An 11750-nucleotide genomic window follows, 5' to 3' on the forward strand; every position below is an offset into this window, starting at 1 on the left:
TGAGCACCATCTACCTGCACCTTGTCTAATACCGAACGATCTACATGCAGAGAGATGAGGCAGAAGAGGTAAAATATCTTTTATTGGACCAACTTCTGTTGGTGAAAGAGACAAGCTGTTTAGCTACACAGAGCTCTTCTTCAGGTCTGGGGAAGGTACGAAGCTACAACAACAATGCAAACAGCCACTTACAGACAGGGATCCTGCATTTACAGAGCAGTCTTGTAACACAGCCAACTATTTTGTGCTTCTTTTGCAGGTGCAAAGGTCTCTGCCCACCCAGATTTTTAGGTGGTGAAAATGCTGTTTCGATGGCTACTTATCTTGTTGAGACCCCCATCAAGACAGCCCCAACCCCATAATCCCTTCCCAGAGGAGGGAACAGAATGCAGGAGCCCTGACTCCCAGCCTCCCTTGCTCTACCCCATTAGACCTCATTCCTCTCCCAGAGCCAGGGTTAGAACCCAGGAGTCCCAATTAATCCTATCATTGGTGCATAGCTCTGTTGCTGACCCCTGTGCCCAGGAGTGAATTTCTCTGCACTATCCTGCATGGAAACACCTGTCTCCACCCCAGTCGCCTCACAGCCCTCTTGATTTCCTCATTCCTCAGGGCGTAGATGATGGGGTTCAGTGCTGGCGTCACAGCTGTATAGAAAACGGTGGCCACCTTCTGCAGGGGGTGGCCAGGGGTGCGCTACATGTACACAGGATGCAGGGGCCGTACAGCAAGGCGACCACGGTGACGTGGGCAGCGCAAGTGGAGAGGGCTTTGCGCCTCCCCTACTCGGAGTGCATCCGGAGCACAGCTGTGACAATCCGGATATAGGAGCCCGGGATCAAGTCCAAGGAGCTGAGGGCCACCATCCCGACGTTGGCAAAAAGGACAGCCTCATTTAATGAGGTGTCGCCGCAGGCCAGCTTCAGCAGAGGCGGCATGTCGTAGAAGTAGTGGTCCAGCTGATTGGCCCACGGTAAGGGAGCCGGAAAGTGAGGGATGTCTGTAGTGCTGAATGCGGAGACCCTGCCAGGCATGTCCCAGCCACCAGCCGGACACACACCCTCTGGTTCATGGTCCTGCCATAGTGCAGAGGGACACATGTAGCCACGTATTGGTCGTAGGTCAAGACCATCAGCAGGAAGCACTCGGCGCCTCCAAAGAAGTGGAAAGAATACAGCAGTGCCACACAACAGCCAAAGGAGGTGGAGCGGGAGCCCACCGGGAAGTCAGCCAGCATCCTGGGGAGCATGACACCGGAATGGCACATGTCCAGGAGGGACAGCTCGCTGAGGAAGTAGTACAAGGGGGAGTGGAGCTGAGGGCTGAGTCTGATGGTCAACAGGATGACAAGATTCCCCAGAAGAGTCAACAGGTAGATGGCTAGAAAGAGCAGGAAAAAGCAAACCTTCCATTTCTGAGCCTCAGAATATCCCAGGAGGGTGAATTCCAGCCTACAGGTGACATTCTGCCTTGCCATTTGTCCCTTCCTTGGGTCCTATTGCTACAGGCCTTTGTCTGAAAATGATGTGATTTAGTGAGGAAGAAGCACATCCAGCATGGTGAATTTTCTGAGAATTTACAAGTAAATCTTGATTGAGTGACTGATGAGGAGGCTGGAGAGAGAGATAGATAGATAGATAGATAGGGGGTGGATGGGGATAGATAGATAGATAGATAGATAGATAGATAGATAGATAGATAGATAGTGGGGGTGTATATAGATAGATAGATAGATAGATAGATAGATAGATAGATAGATAGTGGGGGTGTATGGAGATAGATAGATAGATAGATAGATAGATAGATAGATAGTGGGGGTGTATGGAGATAGATAGATAGATAGATAGATAGATAGATAGATAGATAGATAGATAGATAGATGGGGTGTATGGGGATAGATAGATAGATAGATAGATAGATAGATAGATAGATAGTGGGGGTGTATGGAGATAGATAGATAGATAGATAGATAGATAGATAGATAGATAGATAGAGGGGGTGTATGGGGATAGATAGATAGATAGATAGATAGATAGATAGATAGATAGATAGATAGATAGATAGATAGGGGGTGGATGGGGATAGATAGATAGATAGATAGATAGATAGATAGATAGATAGATAGATAGATAGTGGGGGTGTATGGAGATAGATAGATAGATAGATAGATAGATAGATAGATAGATAGATAGATGGTGTATGGGGATAGATAGATAGATAGATAGATAGATAGATAGATAGATAGATAGATAGATAGATAGATGGTGTATGGGGATAGATAGATAGATAGATAGATAGATAGATAGATAGATAGATAGATAGATAGATAGATAGATAGATGGTGTATGGGGATAGATAGATAGATAGATAGATAGATAGATAGATAGATAGATAGATAGATAGGGGGTGTATGGGGATAGATAGATAGATAGATAGATAGATAGATAGATAGATAGATAGATAGATAGATAGATAGAGGGGGTGGATAGGGATAGATAGACAGACAGACAGACATATTCCTCACTCTTAAAAAGAAGAGCACTGTGGCTTGCCCAGAGTTCAATTTAGTACAGTATTCTGTCTCCAGTGATAGCCAGTACCAGTTGGATCACAAATTGAATATGAGATAACAATGTAAGAAACATAAGAATGGCCACACTGAGTCAGATCAATGGTCAACCTAGCCCAGTATCCTGTCTTCCGACAGTGGCCAGTGCCAGGTGCTTCTGAATGAATGAACAGAACAGGGCAATTATCCAGGGGTCCATCACTTGTCATTCAGTCCCAGAATCTGGCAAGTCAGAGGCTTTGGGTTGTGTCCCTGACCATCTTGGCTAATAGCCATTGATGGACCTGTCCTCCATGAACTCATCTAATTCTTTTTTGAACCCAGTTATACTTTTGGCCTTCACAACATACCCTGGCAATGAGTTCCACAGGTTGACTGTACGTTGTGTGAAGAAATACTTCCTTAGGTTTGTTTTAAACCTGCTACCTATTAATTTCATTAGGTAACCCCTAGTTCTTGTATTATATGAAGGGGTAATTAAAATTTCCTTATTCACTTTCTCCACGCTATTCTTGATTCTTTAGACCTCTATTATATCCCTCGTTAGTCCCAGTCTTTTCAATCTTTTGTACAGAAGCTACCCTTAATCAATTTTGTTGCCCTTTTCTGTATCTTTTCCAATTCTAATATATCTTTTTTGAGATGAGGCAACTAGAACTGCATGCAGTATTAAAAGCATGGGCGTCTATTTTCTGTCTTATTATCTATCCCTTTCCTAATGGTTCCTAACATTCTGTTAGATTTTTTAACAACTGCTGCACATTGAGTGGATGTTTGCAGAGAACTATCCACAATGACTACAAGATCTCTTTCTTGATGGGTAACAGCTAAATTAGAACCCATCATTTTGTATGTATAGTTGGGATTCTATATGTCACGTTATCTGATCAAAATATGACCACATAGATCATTGTTGCAACCACTGTTATATATTTGCAACAAACCTTGCACAAAATGTGGGATGTAAGATGTCTATTAAAAACTTATGATTTGCTGTTTATGATTATGCTATCTGTACACATGTATCATTTTTGTACTTGAAGTTATGAGCATTGGCTCTATTGTTGTATTTCAAATGTTTGCTCTTGGGGTAATGCCCACAAGGTATTTAGCCAGCACATCTTGGAGAGACTATCAAATTAAGTGGCTTATCAAGAAACACTTAACTGACAATGGACCATGGGGATGCCCATCTACTCTGAATGGACGGTCCTGTAAACATGCTGTTTGAGGTATAGGTAATGGCTTCTACTGTGGCCAAACCTTCATGTGTGGACATGTGACTCTGAACTCTATCTTTATCACCTGTAATTTTCCACTAGCTGTGCTGAGGGCTTTGTTTGAGACAATGTGTTTCCCTCCAAATGGCAGAAGCTATAAAAGATCCTGGAATGGAAACCCCTCAATTTTACCTCTTTTCTGCTCCAGCCTCTGGACTATGAACTTACACTAATGGAAGCGTTCTAACCAAGGGACTGAGGTTCTTCCAATGATTTGGAAGCAGCCAGAGTCTTGACTTAAGCCAGCAGTTTATTCCATCACTGCTACGAGCCTGAGCCCAGAACTTTGCCATTACTGTATGTATTTGACTCCTTTGACCAGTTTTAACTCTCACCTTTCTTTCTTTCTTTCTTTCTTTCTTTCTTTCTTTCTTTCTTTCTTTAAATAAACCTTTAGATTTTAGATACTAAAGGATTGGCATCGACATGATTTTTGGGTGAAATCTAAGTTATATATTGACCTGGATGCATGGCTGGTCCTTTGGGATCAGAAGAACCTTTTATTTGATGAAATTGGTTTTAAAAAACACTCATCTTTAAAACCACTGTTTTTGGGGGGGGGCGTGATACAAGAACTGGAATACCTAAGGAAACTGCTTTTATGACTTCTTGTTAGCCAGTGTGGTGAAACAGAAGCTTACTTTTGTTCCTGGTTTTGGTATATCTTATGGAGGAATAGCCATTAGTTTAGGGTGTGTCTATCCTATTTCTCAGCAATTTGTCCTGAATTTGGTATTCTCACTTGTGACCCACTGAGGCATGGTTACATCATGTACATTTAGCATTTCTCAACATTGACTTTCATCTGCCATTTTATTGTCCAGTCACCCAGTTTTGTGAGATCCCTTTGTAACTCTTCCCAGTCTGCTTTGTATCCTCTGCAGACATTGCCACCTTACTGTTTACATTGTGATGCAGTTGCAAAAAAGGCTAATATCATTTTGGGGTATGTTAACAGGAGTGTCGTATGTTAGACATAGGAGGTAATTCTCCTGCTCTACTCACAACTGGTAAAGTCCCAGCTGGAGTCCTGTGTCCAGTTTTGGGCATCACACTTCAGGAAGGTGACAAGTTTCAGAAGGGCAGCCGTGTTAGTTTGTTTCAGCAAAAACAACGAGGAGTTTCCTATGACACCTTAAAGACTAACAAATTTATTTGGGCATAAGCTTTCGTGGGCTGGAACCCACTTTATCAGATGCATCTTTCAAACTATAAGGGTAGTTAAGGACTGGAACAGGTTTCCAAGGGAGGTTGTGGAAACTCCATTATTGGAGGTTTCTGAGTAGAGGTTAGACAAATGCCTGTCAGGGATGGTCTAGGTATATTTGGCCCTGCTTCAGAGTGGGCAGATTGGACTAGATGACCTGTCAAGGCCCCTTTCAGTGCTTCAGGGGATCGTGTAAGACGCTCTGCAGTGGTTAGTTATGGGATTACCTGTGCACAGGTGAAGTATTTTCTTAACCCACATTGTGGAATGGTTGGTTCGTTTCCTGGAGCCGGAGATTTCACATACCCTGCTGTGCTCAAGTTTTGGATGAAACAATTGAAACAAAGAGTAAACCTTTGAAGAAGAAGGTGCTTTTATCTTTCTTCACTCACTCTTGGGACAAGCTCCCGGAAGAATGTAGCAGAGGCATCAGCCTAATGAGCAATTACTGGATTTTGCATCGTTGCGGTGACATGACAGCTAGCAAAGATTGTTCAATATTTTAATGTATGAACAGTTTCTTTTGACCTAGGTATCTTTATAATTATGGAGGTGGTTGACCATGGTTTCATTGTTAAGATGGAGTCGAGACTTTACTCCTGGGGAAATTCTGCGCTACTTCAGCTTTAATGAGCTGCACATATTTTTATTTTTTTGCACAGAAAAAAGCTTCTGTCAAAATATTGCTGCAATTCTGCCTTTTGCCCACCAGAGGGGTAAAAAAATAAAATAAATGGAGATATCCCATCTCCTAGAACTGGAAGGGACCTTGAAAGGTCATTGAATCCAGCCCCCTGCCTTCACTAGCAGGACCAAGTACTGATTTTGCCCCAGATCCCCAAGTGGCCCCCTCAAGGATTGAACTCACAACCCTGGGTTTAGCAGGCCAATGCTCAAACCACTGAGCTATCCCTCCCCCCTGTGGTGGTGATAGAACAAGGCCCAGCTCCCCACCAGCTAGGGAAGAGAAAGAGCCTGCCTTCTTCACATCACCTGTTGGGCCAGGTCAGGAGACAGGGTCTATGGGGAGACAGACAGCGTGGGCTGCTGGGGGGTCAGACAGGGGATCATAAGGCTACTGGGAGAGGACAGACTGGTACAGGGGCTGAATGGGAGTGGAGGCACAGAGCCACAGAGGAGAGGGAGTGCAAAGCCACATGGTGATGGGGGAGGGGGTGCAGAGCTACATAGGGACAGAGAGTGGTTGAGTGGGGGCACAGAGACATGTGGGGGTGGGGGAGGGGGTACAGAGTCACATAGGGACAGGGGGAGGGAGTGAAGGGTCACAGGGGGATGGGAGTTGGGGTGGAGGAACACATGTGGACAGGGGGTACAAGGACACATGGGAATAGGGGAAGATGTACCTGACTGAATGGGAGAGGCTAGGGGTCAACCAGGGTCTGCATGGGGGAAACTCCCTAACAATCCATCCCTGCACCCCCCCAAAAAACCTGTTCCATACTTTTCCCACCCATATCTGACAACCCTCCAAGTTCACACCTAGGCTCCTTCCCAGCAATTTACTTCCCTCTCCCTCAGCTCCTCCATTATCCCTGATTCCCCCAAGCCTTTGCACTGCTTCTGAGAAGTGCAGGAAATATGGTTCTATATTGTAGTTTGAATGAATTATTACTCAGATTCCATACTAGGCATATAATACAGAACTCTATTTGTCAAAAAGCATTTCCTGAATCATTTTTTGTGTTACAGAATACTTACTTACAGGTATTTTGAAATAAATGACCATAAATAATTCAAACTGGTGTGTAGAGCCCTGCACGGATACAAATTTATATCCACGGATGAGGATGTCCATGGATAGCAATTGGTATCCACTGATCCACAGGGCTCTACTCCCAGGAAACGCAGCAGCCAAGGAGAGAAGAACTTGGTGTCGCCATTCCCAGGAGCCAGCTCCCCATGCTGGCAGTCCCCTGCAGCCGTCCTGTACGACCCCAGACAGGAGATGCAGAGTTTTTCAAATATTGTTTGCAGAGTTTTTAATTTTTTTGTTGCACAATTTTTAAATTTTTTGGCACAGAAATTCTCCCAGGAGTAGATCATGGCACCATTGTTCTGCATGCCACACAGACAGAGTGACACAGAACCAGCCTTTCATAGTTTGCTAACCAACCCAAGCATAGGAAACGTTATCAATGCCACCCCTCCTCTTCTCATTGGGATGAACATCGCTCTGTGTCTTTCTGGGTCTTGGGAGTGTTCTCTTACCCTCCCCTTTGCACAATCAGGGTGCAGGAGAAAGGGTCTTTACAGAATTACGTCTGATTTAACTGAACCAAAGCTGCTCCTTCACTAGCTAGCTAAGCAGAATAGACACGAGCCTCGTCTTTCATCTCCACTGTGCATCTACACTAAGAGGTTGGCGGGGGTTAGCTACATTGATGGGAAGCTCTATACAAATCCGTAGACACCACACAGAGAAGGATGTGAGAGAGACAGGGCTAGATTAGGGGGGTTTCCAGCAATTATCTCATCAATCTATTTGTTAGTGTCCCAGCACCACAGTTTTAATAAGGCCCTCTGCGATTTCTCTAATCGCTATCATTTCCTGCTCTTCCTCTGGGGGGTGTCTTACCTGGCAGCCAGGATGAAGAGGCAGAAGCAGACGGATAATTAATCTCTGTAGCTGTGTTATCCCCAGCCCAGTCAGACCATCCCACGGAGTGCAATGGCCACTAGGATTAATTAAAATGTTGATATTTTTAATGAGTCCCCAGGCTGGGACTTCTCACTGCGCTGGTACCAGGCTCAGAAGTTATTCTTGGCTGCATCAGCTGAGTTCTGTGTGTCATTGCCACAGACACTGGACCCGAAACTGCATTTGACTATTTTAATTTGTATTATCATCATAGATATTATGGTAGGACCTACAGTCTGGAACGGAGACATGGGTCCCTTTGTGCAACACACAGCACAGATACATAGACACAGTGTCCACCTGAATACGATACACATTTCATAGCTGAGAGTGACAGAGGATTTAATGATCCAGTTGTAACGCCAACAGACTTGGGCTGTCAGCAGGCAGGATTGAACCGGGGACCTTTGGCGCTAAAGGAATGAGCGTCTAGTCAAGTGGCACTTAGCTAAGGCTGTAAAGCAGGGTCACTAATCTCTCTCACTCAGTAGTCTCAGTAGCTCTACATTACACATATATAACAGGTCGGGAAACTGAGGCACAAAGCAATGTAGTGAATTACTTAAGGTCATATACAGAGCCTATACTGGAACCTAGATCTCCTGTGTCCCAGGCCTTTGTCTTAACTGTAATAATGGTTTACAAATAATTCCCATGGGCTCTTTAAATGTAGGTGTGGTGAATTGATACAGTTCTCAGTTACAAAATACTATAGCCACCTGCTCTCCTGTCTTCTCGCTCTATGGCCACCCAGTAACCATGGCTTGGAGGTTAAAGGGGCTTTCCCATTATCCATCAGAAGTTACAGCGGTTTTAAAAATCAATGTACACATTTTGTGCACTGATTTCCCATTCCAGGTTTTCTTTTCTCAGGCACCATAAGTCTGGATTTGTGATATTTTAATGCAGCTAAATGTATGTGTGCACATCTGGGAACAAAGAATCGAGGCTGTGCTTACAGGATGGGGGCCTCTCTCCTGGGGAGCAGCAATTCCGAAAAAGATTTGGTGGAGAATTAGCTGAATGTGAGCCCCCAGTTCGATGCTGTGGCCAGAAGACCTAATGTGACCTTGGGATACATAAAGGAGCACTCTCTAGTATGAACAGAGAGGTGATTTTACCATCGGTGTGACCACTGATGGTACACTCTGTCCAGTGCTGGTGTTCACAATTCCAGACGGGTGCTGACACATTGGAGAGGAATCAGAGAAGAGCCATGAGAATAAATGAAGGATTAGAAAACCTGCCTTATAATGATAGACTTAAAGAGTTCGAGCTGTGTAGAGCTGTGCAATAGGGCTGAAATTTTCAAAGTCCTCTTCAAGGTTTGAATCTCCAATTTCTATTAATTATAGTGCAGACTGAGTGTGCCTGTCCCTTAGGCAGCTTTCAAAATGTCAGACTTACAGCATGTCAGACAGCTAAGTAAGAATATTTCTATGATTATTAGTGATCCAGATAGATAGATAGATAGAAAGGGGCTGTGTGGGGATGGGGAGAGACAGAGAGAGATGTGTTTGTCGATGTATTTCCAAACAGACCCGCATGCTACTCCTGCAGCTGCTGCACATCAATGTGCAGGCGTTTGACCCCCTCTCAGTTTTCTCAGAGCCGCTTTCACCGCCTTGTTCCTGAGCGTGTAGATGGCCGGGTTCAGCATGGGCGTGCCCACGTTGCCGAATATGTGCACAGGGGTCACCAGCACTTTGCTCAGCTGGGGCTGAGTGTAGATCAGGGCGCAGGGCCCAAAGAACAGCGTCACCACAGCCAGATGTGAGGCACAAGTAGAGGCTGCTTTACGCCGCCCTTCGGCTGAGTTCATCTTCAGGACAGAGTAGACGATCCTGACATAGGAGGCGAGGATGAGGAGGAAGCAGGTCATGGGCACCATGCCAGTGTTGGTGAAGGTCACCATCTCAATGACGTACGTGTCTGCACAGGCCAGCTTGACCACCGGGAAGATGTCACAGAAGAAATAGTCCACCACGTTGGACCCGCAGTAGGGCAGCGTGAAGGTCAGGCTGGTGAGGATGGTGGCGTGGAAGGAGCTGGCGATCCAGGTGCCAGCGGCCAGGAGGGCGCACACCCTCCGGTTCATGATGAGCAGGTAGCGCAGCGGGTGGCAGATGGCCACGTACCGGTCGTAGGCCATGACGGTGTAGAGCAGGCACTCGGTGCTGCCCAGGAAGTGCCAGAAGAAGACCTGGGACATGCACCCACCCCGCGAGATGACCCTGCTCTGAGCCCAGAGGATGGTCAGAAATTTAGGGGTGCTGATGGAAGAGATTCCAATGTCCAGCACAGAGAGGTTACAGAGGAAGAAGTACATGGGGGTGTGCAGGCGGGCATCAGCGAGGATGGCTGAGAAGATGAGCAGGTTGCCCAGCAGGGTGCAGAGGTAGAAGGCTAAGAAGGTGACGAAGAGGATGGTCTGGAGGCCGTCGGTGTTGGGGATCCCTAAGAGGATGAAATGAGTCACCACAGTGTGGTTGACCCGCCCCATGTGGGACTCATTCCTGGGGTAGGGGAGAGAAATGATGCCAGTGAGTTACTGAAACGAAAAGACCTGTCATCCTATAGCTGCAATGCTCACCCTTCCTTCCACTGCCCCCATGACTCACTGTCACTAGGAGCGGTGAATATTTCTGTCAGTGTAATGCCACCTGGGGACACGGCCTCACTGGCTGGTGATCCAACATGGAAAGAGAAAATGTCTGCCTTGAAGAAGGGGGCGCCTATTCTATTCTATTCTATTCTATTCTATTCTATTCTTCTCTCCTGTCCTATTCCAATTGCTTCAGTTCTATATAGGCACTTTCCCCACCCTTATCATCACAGTACCTTAGAGCCTTCTATTTGTGGCTAACATTTCCCATGTGTGGTTTGTTCGCTCTCTCTCCCCTCCTCTCCGCAGAGGGATGTCCGGGTGTGCAGTGGAGCGCTTTGTTTCGGTAGGGTTTTGTTTTTATAAACACATGGGCTGCTATGTGTCTGTCTTAAGGAAGAGGATGAGGAAAGAACATACAAACCAATGAATGTGGTGAAGAATTGCCCCAGCTTGTTTATCATGTGAATTGTTTGGGGGTGGGTATTGGGGTTAGAGAGAGAAGGAAAAGGAAAGGACCAGGGGAATAGCCACACCCAGAGGTGCTGGAACTCGGGGCGCTGGGGGGCGGCCGCTCCCCTTCCCTTGACGTGGTTTCCACCATTTCCAGCGTTCACAGTTTGTTTCAATGGCTCTCAGCACCCCCACAACACAAATTGTTCCAGTGCCCCTGACCACAGTTCGTCATCTGCTTGGCTGTGATCAGCAGGCTGGGCTCTGGGGATAACCTGCCAGAGGGATTTTTAAGGTGAGATTTGAAGGACAATAACAAAGTGTCTGTTTGCATTTGGCCGGGGAGTTTTCCCCGTGCAGGAGAGGCTGGGCTGAAGGGGAGACGCTGGCAGGTTGGGGCTGTAACACATGGAGAGAGGGAGATAAAGGATAGATACACACAGACAGACAGACAGACAGACCGGTAGCCAGGCACACAGAGAAGGATGGACGGATGGCTGGATCGATTTCTCTCTAAAGAAAATATTGGGCTGACATCTTCCTCGGCGCGAGACAGAGACTGGCAGATTCAGAGACAGGCAGAGACTGAGGGACAGAGCGAGAAGGACTTTACCGAAGCAGGAGTCTTACACTGGCTGCATTGGGAGGGGCCGCTCCAGCTGGCTGGAATTCTTCTTTCTGTCCCCGGCCGTGACTCCTCTGTAGCACCACCCAGCTTCCTTATCCCAAACGGCCCATCGCCCAGGAGAGGTGCACAGCCTGGGCTCTTGGTATCCAACCCGGAGACCTAATCCGCTCCGAAGCTAGCGAGGGCTGCCACAGCGTATCCCCCACACTGCTGCCGAGCCCCACAGCTTTCTCACAGCTTCCAGCCTCCTTACAGCTCTCCATGGTCTTTAAATCCCTTTTGGGCCCGTCGGGACCAGGGCCCTGAATCCCGCCAGGCTCCCAGGCTGAGACCTCGGCAGAGTCGCCAA

General features: G+C 46.6%; 1 protein-coding gene and 1 pseudogene across 1 annotated transcript; both read right to left on the reverse strand.

Annotated features, from left to right (window-relative positions):
* Positions 1-486: 486 nt before the first annotated feature.
* Positions 487-1477, reverse strand: LOC128846158 (olfactory receptor 1509-like; annotated as a pseudogene).
* Positions 1478-9285: 7808 nt separating this feature from the next.
* LOC128846879 (olfactory receptor 958-like) lies at positions 9286-10221 on the reverse strand. Its single transcript, XM_054046135.1, has one exon. It carries the CDS (start codon positions 10216-10218, stop codon positions 9286-9288), a length of 933 nt encoding a protein of 310 aa, XP_053902110.1. The 5' UTR covers positions 10219-10221.
* Positions 10222-11750: the final 1529 nt, after the last annotated feature.

The sequence above is a fragment of the Malaclemys terrapin genome, chromosome 12, assembly GCF_027887155.1.
Source record: "Malaclemys terrapin pileata isolate rMalTer1 chromosome 12, rMalTer1.hap1, whole genome shotgun sequence".
NCBI lineage: Eukaryota > Metazoa > Chordata > Testudines > Emydidae > Malaclemys > Malaclemys terrapin.